A 13,234-nucleotide genomic window follows, 5' to 3' on the forward strand; every position below is an offset into this window, starting at 1 on the left:
ATGGAAGGCCAACCTAAAGGAAAGCGACGACAGCGGTTGCTCAATCGCATTCAGCGTATTTCTTCCTCGCCTTCATTAGCACAACTGGGCCGGCCACGCGCTTCCAGTGCTCCCTACGGTACGCGGGGAACTCTGTCTTGTGTAAGTCTGGCAGGGACGTCGCCCTTTGGCCAACACACCCCGAGCTCGTCTTCGTCGGGGTATTTCAGCAATGGTCAATCTATTCCCGGCAGTCCTACGGTTGAGTTTCCCGCCTTTGATGGCATCGAGACTCGCCTTGCGATTCGGAAGGTCAACAATGGCTCTACGCCGTGTCTGACTTCAGCCTTGCCGACAGAATTTGCTGCGACTCGATCCCAATCCGGCACTGCTGTACGAAAACTGCCGTACGACTTCTGGGCGAACATGCCAGATGAAATACGCGTACACATATTCTCTTACCTTCGTCCGAAAGAGCTCGTCCGTGTATCCCGCGTCAACAAGGAATTCCATGGTTATTGCTTTGATGGCCAGCTATGGACGAGGTTCGACGCAACCGACTTCTACCAAAATATACCTGCAGAATCTCTGGCAAAAATTATAGTGGCGGCAGGCCCCTTCGTGAAGGATCTCAACTTGAGAGGTTGTGTTCAAGTGGAGCATTGTAAGCGTGCCGAAGTGGTCGTTACGGCTTGCAAGAACCTCATCAACGCTACCCTGGAGGGTTGCCGGAATTTCCAGAAATCAACACTGCATAATCTCATCAAAGCCAACGAGAAGCTGGCAAACCTCAACCTGACAGGACTACCCGCCGTGACGAATAGTACTTGCAGAATTATTTCCCAGCACTGCCCGCAACTGGCGACTTTCAACGTGTCTTGGTGCAAGCACATGGATGCCAGAGGCATTAAGATAGTCGTCCTCAATTGTCCTAAGCTGAGGGACGTGAGAGCAGGAGAGATCAAGGGCTTTGATAACATTGAAGTCGCCCAGGCCATTTTTGACACCAATAGACTCGAACGCCTGGTTCTGAATGGCTGTGTGGAGCTCACCGATGATGCATTGAGGACCATGGTTCACGGTACGAAACCAGAGATAGATATTCTCACGGATCGGCCGGTTGTTCCCGCCAGAAAACTCCGGCATTTGGATTTGAGTCGCTGTCGCCACCTGACAGACCGCGGCGTCGCGGCTCTGGGGTACCTGGTCCCGGAGCTGGAAGGTTTGCAACTCAGTGGCTGCACTGCGCTCACCGATTCTGCGTTGGAACCCATTCTGGCGACCACCCCTTACCTCACTCATCTTGAGCTGGAAGACTTATCGGAATTGACCAACTCTATCCTATCGGAACATCTAGCGAAGGCTCCTTGCGCAGCCAAACTCGAGCATCTCTCCGTGAGCTATTGTGAGAGCCTTAGCGACGCTGGCATGTTGCCTGTTTTCAAAAAATGTGTCAGTCTCAGGAGTGTTGATATGGACAACACTCGTATCGGTGATCTGGTACTCGCCGAGGCTGCTGCGATGGTGCGGACTCGTGCCGCCCGTTCATCAGTCCGTGGCTCCCGACCGTGCATAGGACTTCATTTGGTCGTTTACGACTGCCAAATGGTGACCTGGACAGGAATCCGCGAGATACTTTCGTGGAACGCTGAGATCAGGAACCCATCTGGTACAGCCCCAACGTATCCCACAGAAATCATTGGACTGAAGTGTTTTTACGGTTGGCAGCAGACGGTCGATCAGCATACCCAAAGAGTGTTGAGGGGAGATTACTCTGCGGCAGGCAGACTGGAACGCAAGTGGGCGGATTATATGCAAGCCGTTGAGGAAGCTGGAGCAACGGGCGCTGGGATACGCCGGCGACGGCGCAGGGCGAGGGAGGCCCAGCTGCTGCATGCAGATGAGGAAGAAGGTGGTGGACGCCGCCGTGCTAGAACTGTCGCATCGTCTTGTGCCATCATGTGAGCTTGTCGGGTAGTTGATTACTGGCGCATAGCAGCATCGCATACACACGGGAGGCTTCTTTCAGTCATTGATATTGGATTGTCCTGTCTTGGGGCTGGATCTTAGCATTTGCTGTCATTGTGCGGAGTTTTCTCGCAAACGGGGGTGTGGTTAGGGCCGGGGGCGTTTCGGTAGAAGGCTGTTCGGGGGACCATACCTTATATGCACATATCGACCTTTCCTTTCATGCGGGACTTACAGGTGAGGTCGGTAACAACTTCTCCTTCCGTAGGGTGTCTGTCGAGTTTCGTTCGTTGCCCGGAAACATATGGGCTTGTTGAAAGCATTCTGTTTTTAACTTTCATGTCATATAGGATGTCCAATTTGTCCAAATCAAGAAACCTGATTGTCCATACCACTGCGATTGTCTCCACGCCGATGTGCCTCGTGCTCAGAATCATTGTCATTCCTCAACCGTTTAAAATCCGAAGAAGACGAATGGAGTAAGAGTGATGAGTTCATTCGAAGGTAAGAGCAGAGATTGAGTCGCATTTTTGAGTAAATACTTGTAGAACGCGAGTCCCTGGGATTAAGAATACGGGCAAGGCTAACGGTGGGTTGAATGTATCCCAGATCTCAAGTAAGGAGATTTAAAGTTAATACGACAAGCTGTGGAATCTTGGATCCCAGGGCGGATTTCGGATCAATGCCGCGATATTAGAAGCCCTCTTCACGTACACTGAGTAACTTCGACATTGCGGCGACATTTTCCGGGCGAAAAGGAGGAGAGATGGGGTTTGAAATATTTGTGAGACTTGCTTCTCGCAGTCGTAGTAAGGAATTAAGAAAGACAGGCAGCATTTTCATAGATGAGCCATAGCTGAGAAAATCTGTTACACAACGGTTGGGATACCGGATTGATAATACCCAAAGTGCAAAAGGACTTTTAAACCATTAGGGGGTATCCAGTGTTATTACCTGGAGAGGAATAGGAAAAATGGCCCTAGAAGACGAGGATATGAAGACCACCAAACGATGTACGTACTTTTCTTGAACATTTTAAAATGGTCATATGTAAAGGACAAGGACATAAAAGGCCCTGATCACATCGTATTCCTCCCAAAAGAAGCGTAAGATTTAATGCCATTCTTTTTGGAGGCCAACCCAGTTATTGGACTTTGCTTACGGTGGTAAAAGAAGGGCTGCAACATAGCAGTTGCCTCCCCTGGTCTTTGTTTCGTACTGTCACAGCTTGCTCTTCCCGCACCTTCACTTGTCCTCTAACTGCTCCCAGTATACAGGAGGCCTCTGATTGAGAGAGCGACTGTACACGCATTAGAATGGTATATTCGAGTTTAATCTCCAGAGATAATATATTCAAAGTCCCTGCTGGCATTGTGGTGCTACAACGTCTGTGTCACGTAGGCAAGATAGCCTAGACGTAAAATATGAGGAGGCTGGATACAAGATGTCACTCTGAAGTGCATTTATCTGCTCTCAGTGCCGTAGGCAATCACAAAAGGTTGCTTATAGTTCAATAAGTAATCCGAGACATTAACTTCAGTACCAATACCTCACATTTGAGGATAACCATCACGATGCTGTGCAACAAATGTTAAATACACATCGAGGCCTGTCTGCTGACCTAATTGCTTGAACAGGGAGCCTCAAAGCTCGCAGGTAACGGACTTAGAGACTTGGCACCAACGATACAGAGAAGCCGAATAAGAAAAACCCCTAACCCTCGCTTCACGAAGGGGGTTTACTCTTGGACTGCCCCACGGCAACCTTATTCAGTTTCCTCCTACCATCTCATAATCTTTAAACTGTGATGATTGTGGTCATGTATGCGGAGGGGCTCAACTATGGTGATTGTAGCGGTAGGCAATCTGGAACTGTGGGCCATACTCCTGACTGATCGAAGCCATGCCTTGTTCCCTGGTCGAGATGACCGCCACAACAAGCAAGCTGAAGTGATGGGATTCCCAAATTATTCGCAACTTTCACAAATCAGCCAGCAGGGACCGGGATACTTTGCCTTGAGTCGTCAGCGGCCATGTTCAACTTCACGATTGGACTCGATCACGATAGCAGCCGTGCTGAGGGGACGATGAGATGAACATGACAAGTCATTAAATACGCATGCACATTCAAAAGGCGGGACGGGGTGAGCAGCCTTTAGTCGGCCCAGCTTCCTGATCGTAATGGTAATCATTCCTCACCGTGAACCTGCATAGTAGGGGCTGGTGCAGTATCCGATTAATGCCATTCTGGGAAGGCACACGACTGGCCACCCTCTGATGTTTGATTTCACAAGGCCCTATGAATCCCTGAAAGTTGGTAACAAAAATCCTTTGGCCCAACAGAAACCATCCGAATGCACCATTTGCCATCTCGGTGGCGTCGCCAGTACTCACGTTCAGAGGTGATGCCTGGCAAGTTGGATGCCCAAGACTGCTGCCGAGATTCCTTAAAGGGGATCTCGGCCTGTTAGATATATGAGTAATGGCATCTACTGCGATGACCACTGTAATGGAATGGCTTGGGGAAACCGGTTTCGACATTGCTTGTTTCAGTGGCGCAACTTGAAGCCGTGCGACAATCCATAATCCTCAGGTACCGTCCCCCCTATCGGCATGCTAGTGCAAGGCTGACCGAATGCAATGCATGAAACCCAAAGGGTGATGAGATGATGCAGGAGGAACCCAATGGGGCAGCGCGCAAGAGTTCCAAAATGGCCATCGTCATGCAGCAGTCTGTCCAGGAGACTTGGTGTATCATCAAATTATGTTGCTGCAAAGGCAGGGGGAAAGCCATGTCTGATTCTGATTGCCTCCACATGAACCAGGCTTGATTCATATGCCTGGGCAAATGTTTGCAATCTTGTATTGCTCGGCTATGCCATATGACTAGGTCTGGGATCTTGACAGTAATCCTTCTGTGGCTCAGGTATACTATGTGGCTGCCATCTATCTGGCGGCTAGGCTGTGTGGCAAGTGAAGTCCATGAGATGCAACAAGGTGGTGGAATGATGACGGAAAGAGAATAGTTATTCCAATATCAGCTATACGTGCTAATAACGATAAACAGCCAAGAATTCATGGCGAGATTCAACCTGCAATATAGCCTCAATCGAGTGTTATCGAGATGTGTTGTGTTTGTCACACCAAAATTGGTTCTTCAATGGCTACTTGCATCTGGGCCGGAGAATAGTTGGTCACCTACGATGAAGACCCGTGCATGTTCCCAAGTCTAGGGTCACTGGCAGCTGCAGTCCTGAAAGGGTGCACGTGATATTGCACCACGTTAACCTCCATTGTCTCCAACTGCCTGGGTAAGAAGCATGTGAAAACTACCCAGGTCAAATTGGACTATTGCATTGATTCCCGAGGTCACCTGGCCACGATGCCAAACACGTCGACATGACTTGATCCAACTCTAATCATCACCACATGTGACATCTCAAATGATGTAGCATTTGCTTCAGAGCATCTTACAAATCCCGGACAACCATTTCAAGCGTCAAAATGGAGTGGTCAATGGAATGTGTCGAAGCCGCGCCTCCCGTCATCCCACCCATTGTCCACTGTCGAGGCTTGGTCGGACAATTGAAATCTCCATCTTTCCTTCTATCCTTCGCAACAGTTTCCATGTCGGCCGTAGTCGACTTGGTTTCGCTTGTAAAGTTCAACGACACTAAAGCCAAACACTTTCCGCCGCCATGACAGATTCTAGTGTTCCTGTCTCTCTAACCCATCCACGAAACTTGTCGTAGAGCCGGCTTTAGAGTTGTTAGATGCTCAAGCGCGACTAGTTATTAGTTTTGATAGCAATGCGACTACAGCCTCAACAGCCTCAAGTCTTCAACACCATTGCCGTTCATCCCGAAAGCAACCATCATACCTCTATCTCTCGGCACAAGTCTTGAGCGAACATCTCACGGCTTTTGACCAAACCAATCATACCGTAGAACGATTGCTGATACCCGAGCCGCCAATAGCTCGAGCCTATCTCGGTCTACAGTGCTGTATTCTGCAGACTACATACCCTTGGTAGCGAGAAGTATTGGGGTCTTCTCAGGTTCACGGGAAAGCGCCCCAGGTATCAGCCTCAGAACAACACCCACTCGCCATTCAGAGCAGATAAAGACGATCTCTTCGAATGGTACGTGCCTGCAAACATCAACACCGGTACCCCTGAGCGGACTGCAGATAAGTTTCCTAAACTCGATGCGACCTATGCTTCTCAGAGGACGCCTCCAAGCAATCAGAGCTGCCAGGACAGCTGCAATACAGTAATAATATGGCGCTGGGAGGGCCTGATAACCCAGGAGTTTGAAATGTCGGCCCATTCGCTTGCAGCCTGAACATATACCGATGGCCTAGGGGTGTGACTGGAAAACGATCTACTGCTACAGTGGGAGAGGAGACTGGGGCCAATAGTAGCAGGCTGACGATTCGGTAGCTTCATGGACCAGGCATATATCGGAACGAGATCACCAGGAACCATTTCTAAATTCATCATCGATCGTGCGCCGCAGTATTTCCTTACCTTAGATGTAGGGATGGGTCAGTAGTCGGTGGCGCTGGGCCTGCGGAGTGAATGTACTGACCAATAGACGGATGAGTTGATGAATCGTCCCCTGTTGAAGGCTTGCTTCTTCAGATAGCATTCTACATTTCTCTAACCTAAAAAATAATGTCCGCCGGCACTTCAGGCTAAGATTATACATCTAGGTGTAGTTGTTGAGACGTAAATACGTGCGGTCTTACATTGCTTCGTCGTACAGGGAACACACAACCAGAGCAGGTTTTTGAAACTTGCCTAATGCGGTTCATGGCCGAGGATTCCAGAGAATTGGCCATATAAAGCAGATGCAAAACGTAGCCTCGAGTGCTCAGGGCATTTGGGTTGATCGTCGGTGCTGCCATTAAGATATGGTACAGGGATCTGCCTAGTGTAACAGTCACACGAAACCAACGGGCTACCGTCCACTGAATGCCGCTGCGTAGATGGTGTGCAATACGTGTGTGCTGATACTGCGTGTCTCAGCCTCGCCAAATGGTATTAGGATATTTACTGTGGGCAATACAGGCAAGAGAGCTGTATTGGTAACGAAGACGCGACTACGGTCCCGATTTATCACCCGAGAAATCGGAGACTTGGCATAGATGATGTGACCTACCTGCCCAAAGTTTCCAGAGACATCAAGCAGTCGTGTCTCAAAACTAGTGTCCAAAAACAGACAGGATGCTTCAGACTTGCGTAGGTCTTCTACACACTGGCGGCATCTTATTACCAAGATGATGCTTACATGAAGATAATCAACATCGCTTTAGACTTCTGAGTATTCCACAGGGACGGGTTTAGTTGTAAAGTCCAGTGGGAACGGCTAGTTTGGAATGCTCATCTCGTGTAACAGAAAGCAGTACTAGACGAGGGTAACGCGAATCCACTAGATAACGCAACCAAGCCCTGAGGGGCGTATACAGTCCAGATGGCCTTCGCCAACCGGGACGTCTCATTAGTCCGAGCGAACTGGCGGATCGAATGGCGTCATGCAGGCCATCGCTCTCCCGCAATGGTTTTATTACGGGGAAAAGCTCGCCGCCTTACCCAAGATCTGAGAAAGTCTTCATGATTGCGACTTTGTGGCTACTGGGTTGAGTCCGTTCCTGCTATCAGTCATCGTCTCTACCACGGGGCACTAGAACTTCCAACGGGCGCAAAAGAAGTTGGGCAAGCAGGATAGACTTCAAGGCTAGAAGAGCCCTGTGGAATCTTTTGTAAGCGCATGAGAAGGTGGCAACAACGTCAGAGTCGAGTCCAAAAGTTCAGCTTGACGTATACCGGGAAACCTTGGCGGGGGGCTTACATGAAAGGAGACGATCTCGAGACACGATGCCTTCTACGCGGCACCGAAAAGAGTCGTGCTTCTTATCGACGCCCTGCACTGTTTCGAAGTGGCGGAGTAATAAAATTTCCACATTGTACAGTGTGATGAGAGGTCGTATTTTCCATGGCTGATGTTTCGATCGGGTTGGCTTGTCAGGGAACCTTCTGGGTAGAGATCGTGGTTAGGCACAGCAACAAGAGCCATCAAAGTCGCGTCTTCGGATTCGAGTCTGATCAACTGCCACAATGATACATCGAGAGGTCAAAGTCACATCTTCATGGCTTCCATGTTCATCATCGAGGCTCAAACGGCAAGTCTAACCAATGACGGATAACTCGACAGAATAGCGTTTCGGCCGATCGCGCTTGTGGGGAAAGAACAAGCTTGGGAGAAGGTGGGGGGTTGAGTTGAGTGTTGAGATGCCAGCAACCGTATGTTCTTCTTTTCGGCACCAGGCCCTTGTGTCTCAAGAGTCTGCATCTGTGTTTGGATATGGCAACATCTGAAGTAGTGTATGGGTAATACAGACAATAGAGCTGTAATGTAAGGATGAAAATCTGATGATGATGACGATGATGATGGGACCAATTCCTAGGAGTCTGTAACTGCTACGGAAGGGCTATTTACGGGCAGCTGGCCCGAGCACTGCACCTAGTACACTTCCGGTGTGTCTGGGGCACGCTACACGTAGTAAGCATTCCACAGTTGAACGCTTCGGGTGTAGAGTAGAGATTTTGCTGGTGATGGAAAAGAGCACTTGAGCACCCCCCAGCGGCACAACGGAGCAATCCACAGTGACCCATATATTTCCATCACGTTAGCACGCCTATGTGTATTATGCTGTGCCGCTGTCAGGTGGTCCGATCCAACCCCACGTACCACCGGCCCGAGATTGAGTGGAATCCAGACCAGTCAAACCCCCCACACCAGAACCCGCCCAACCGACTTCATCTCTGGCGAAATCTCAACATCTGACAACCTGGTCGACCGCGCTTATTCGACCACCTCCGCCCCATTTGCGCAACAACCAACAATCCACCCTTTGCCGCGCGCATTGTGCGACACGATGGGGTCGAGTCGTTGGCTGTCATGCGTGAGATAAACGCTCAGGGCCGAGGATGCGGTGCCATCATTCAACCCACGACGGAGCATTGGTGCAGAGCCTCCTTGACGCCGTTCCGGTCGTGGTCGCGGTCGTGGTCGGGGCTGGTCGGCCATGGCCAACTGGTGGTGGGTAACGTCCCTCGAGCCAGTGTTCGACCAGATTCCTCCTTATGGACCAACAGCACCTCTCCATGCTTGGCACAATCCAGTTTTGCCTTGCTTCTCGCTTTTTGATGAGCTTGCACAAACACCTCACGCCAGGGTACCCCTCTCCCCAGACTATGCCTCTACTATGTATCTGCAAATGATCCTATTGGCTGCACCGTCCCAAACGGTCGGGACGCCACTCATATCACTTTCTGATGTCCCACCATAATGTATCATGCTGGTCACAGTGCCAAAACACGGATTTGGCGGCTTTTCAGGGAGCGGAAATGGACATGATGAGGATCTGGACATCCCCTGTTGTCAAGCTTGCCAAAAGTTCTGCACTTGTCATTGGCTTCACTACCGGCTCGAGGCAGCATAAAGCCATGCCAGTCGATTATCATCCGACTAATGTCGATACTTGCATTATGCGATCCTCACGGCTCCGCTTTTCAGCTCATCTTGAAGAACCATGATCGAAGTGGTTGCATAGGCCCCGTTGAGACAGTGTGTCAAGCCTACTCCGTAGCTCTGGGGTCTTCCTGGAACTAGAGACCCCCCTTGCGCCATCGTACCAAGTGGAACCCCGGCTGGCTGGACTGCTACTCCCGTATACCTACTACTTGCCTTCCATCATTGGAAACTGGGAAACTGGGGTCTCTTTCTGCCTTGTGCGCGCGTCGAATCCGTGGCGGTCGGGCATGCGTTCCTTCCCCTTCTCGCTCCATTCCCACCCTGCTAGCCCGAGCGCCATAGTCTGGGTCTAGTGCAGAAGTTGTTGTCAGACCTCACGGCCGTTTGCTTCCCTGTGAAGGATCTATCTGATCATAACCAGCAAGATATACTTCGGGTCGCTCTACGCTACGTACCCGCGGCCAAGAGCGGGTAGGGATTGTCGTTGTCGGCTCGCTATCACTACCCTGGGGGTTTGCTGATAGGATGCTTGTCTGCACGAAGATGATCTTCGAATCACACTACTGAAGAGAGGACTATGTAGATTGTGTCCCTCGCTGTCAGTACACCGTTGGTCTATATTAGACCATTGGGGTTCGACACCCTGGTGATCCACCCTCAAGCTCTCACACACTACAACACGCAACCACGGTTCTCCAGCTCATAAGGCGTCCGACACCTTACATTCATCGTCTTGCAGTCATTGTCTGAGCCTTTTGGTTCTTGTCCTTTTATTCTTAATGATTGGTTTTGTTCTCGGTAACCCCCCGACATGGTGATTCCATACGATAGCGACTCAGAGAGTCTAAATTCCCTCACGCGGATACCAAAAACAACAAAATCGGTTTTACCTTTTCGTCCTCTGGTACAACCCCTGACACAGAAAACCAACTACAACCACACTTGCCCAGCAAGCGAATGGAGGAGTCATGAAGCTCCGTCTTCTGTCACCGTCGAGTTGTCGGTACCATCACCGGCCACTTCAACTTGCTCTGCCTCGTCAGGACACGGGCAAGACATTTTCACCGAGCCGGAATCAACTGGCTCTACAGCGCCGTCGTCGCCGAGAACTCCGTATCCCAAACGCGAACTTTGGGATCATCCTATAGCCCTTCATCCACAGAATGCCGCACGACCAGAAATGGAACCTTCAGAATTCATACCCAAAGTGGACGAGCTCGCACCCGTCCAGCAAGGGTGTCGAGTCCCCAAACTACCTGGAGTCAGGAACATCTTCCCCGAACTGGAACCAAAACCAAGACCAGGGTGCCCCCCAGAAATCAGCAGCAGCAACCACAGTCTTCCCCTCAAACCGAAGCTGGAGTCTCCAACAACATCGTACGTACACATTCCGACTGTACGTGATGTACCCGCCAAGACCAATAGGATTGATTTCTCACAGACCTATAACTGTGTATCATGGCCGCCGTCCGATTACATCACCAGCTTCCTCAATGGCGGGCGACCAGCTTGGCAAGTTGAGCTGGCGACTCCTTCAGGACTCCCTAGTAAATTCGACACACAAGACTTGCTCGTCAATGCACTAGATATCCGTATGTGGCTCGCGAGACGTCAGCAAGAGCGGCGCAAGGCCGAAGCAGAACGTAGAAACATCGGGAAGCCAGTTTACGTCCAGTCCAAGGGTAGGGGCTTGCACCACGTCGTTCCCGGGCACCATTACGGTGCCTTGAGCCAAGTCCAACATGGCGCAATTACTAAGACGCCACGCAAACAACCCCACTGCAACAAGAAGTACACAATGACGGAACTGCACTTCGTTCGATATCACATCATGGATTTGAAAATGTCATGGGATCATGTTACCGACATCTTCGAAATAGAGTTTCCAGACCCAGACCACAAGCGTGAAAGGCAAGGGCTCCAAGGCTCATACTACCGGGCTAACAAGATTATCCGAAAGTTGGACCTACACACCAACCAACTCTGCTTCCGCGAGGACGGTCACATTGCCGTGGAGAATATGCCCGTGCGTACACAAACCAATTTTGAAAACAAGCACTATTGGACATTGGTCAACCTGTGGCCCGAATGCGCCGTCAAATATCCGTGGGTGACGCCCGAACACCGGCAGCTGGCTGCCGAGTTGTGTAGGTTGCCCCTGTCCCGCAGAAACGTCGTCGCCTAACACATTTTACCAGCGGAGAAAAGGAAGCTCGAACGGGCAGAAGCCAAACGAACAGCAATACAGAATGGAACGTGGGTTGAGACACTGGACGGCGGCTGCGGATGCTGCAACACGCAAAAGCGCCTCAAGCAATAGCTCGGCATCACGACGACACTTGTACTACTACCATACACTTACAACTATCCCTCTGTCTACCTATATTACGCTTGGTTGAACTCACATTCTGACGATATACAACGACATACTTGCCTACTTACCTGCCTTACTTATCGCCATCTCTTTAACTACTTCCATCCTGCACACGCTTCACCTCCGATCCACGATTTTCCTTTGTATATACAGGACCGGCGGGTAAAGGACGCGGAACACAGCACATGGGCACGAAAACGGGACACGGGCAATGATTCATTTCTCATAAACTATTACCGGGGTTCTGCTTGTTTCTTTTTCTGATGAGGAGGTCTGCAAATGGTATTGAGTGCAGCGGAACCAGCAAGTCGAGAGGGTGAATATCTGAGGGCGAGGAAACCAACTGTGCGCATGTTTGACAGACGCGTTTCTGACTTTTTGAAAGTATGAGCCAAGGCTTCATCGGACTTACCGTAAGGCGTTGTTGGTAGTGTTCGTTGGGAAGCAGCGAGGAGGCGGGCTGAACAAGACGCATTGGGACCATTGTCCTCGGAGGCGACTATGTTGGTCGTTTGTATACATTTATACCCCCTCTAAGCCCTGCTGCTTGAGGCATTATTAGATACATGACTACTCCGTAGTGAGGAGGGAACCAAAAAATACAACATAACTGACGACGCCTGGGAGTTTTGTCTTTCCCGTCTGTTCCCGGCTGTGCTTGTGTCTCTGACCCTGTATCTGTACATTGCACTACACTCATTGCAAGTAGCGCGCGCTTAATCAAGGTGTATGGCACATGGACAGAAGCGGGTGTCAAGTGGTGTAGGATACCTGTCACATTGTACAGCATCATGTTGCCATAGGGGATGACAGCTGAACATGAACCGGGGCCACAGCCGCAAGAAAAGTGTGGCAAATTTTGGCACTACTCTTCAAGAACGCCTGTTATTTTTACCTGGACAGCTGACCGAACGAACCCGAGGATATGGATAGTCAAACCAACAATAGTTTCCTGAGCTGCTTAGCAAATGCTGATGGACAGAACAACTATTTGCAAAATCAACACCCATCCGTCGTTGCCCCATAGTTCACTGCAACCCAACCCAACCCAACCCAACCATCACCACGTGGATAAGTTTACATACCCGATGACCCTCTAGGACAGTTTGTCAGTTGAGCTATCCAAGGTCCCGTAGTTCGGCCATGAGCAAATAACCATCCAGACTGGCCGCAGAGGACTTACAATTTGCAGCGGCCCGATTTACCCGCAACAAAGATTGTCTAACTTATAAACCGAAAACGACCAAACGATAGCCGCCGCAGTCCTAAACACCCCATCGCCCTTGATCCTTCCCTTTTCCCGTGCCGCAAACCCAGAAATCACCACATAGAGCTACAGAGACAGATGCAGAACACGGGGCAACTGCGAACACACC

General features: G+C 50.3%; 2 protein-coding genes across 2 annotated transcripts; both read left to right on the top strand.

Moving 5' to 3' along the window:
- Nucleotides 1-1,944, top strand: BCR38DRAFT_454995 (uncharacterized protein; the record flags this gene model as incomplete). Its single annotated transcript, XM_040861750.1, has 1 exon — nt 1-1,944. One exon carries the CDS (start codon nt 1-3, stop codon nt 1,942-1,944), a length of 1,944 nt encoding a protein of 647 aa, XP_040720079.1.
- Nucleotides 1,945-9,885: 7,941 nt separating this feature from the next.
- BCR38DRAFT_100406 (uncharacterized protein) lies at nt 9,886-12,030 on the top strand. The gene has a single exon (XM_040853289.1). It carries the CDS (start codon nt 10,296-10,298, stop codon nt 11,667-11,669), a length of 1,374 nt encoding a protein of 457 aa, XP_040720080.1. The 5' UTR covers nt 9,886-10,295; the 3' UTR covers nt 11,670-12,030.
- The last annotated feature ends 1,204 nt before the right edge of the window (nt 12,031-13,234 follow it).

This window comes from Pseudomassariella vexata, assembly GCF_002105095.1.
Source record: "Pseudomassariella vexata strain CBS 129021 chromosome Unknown BCR38scaffold_2, whole genome shotgun sequence".
In the NCBI taxonomy this organism is placed as follows: domain Eukaryota; kingdom Fungi; phylum Ascomycota; class Sordariomycetes; order Amphisphaeriales; family Pseudomassariaceae; genus Pseudomassariella; species Pseudomassariella vexata.

Coding starts and splice junctions, on each gene's coding strand:
- BCR38DRAFT_100406 (XM_040853289.1), top strand. CDS start 10,296: ATGGTGATTCCATACGATAGCGACTCAGAGAGTCTAAATTCCCTCACG.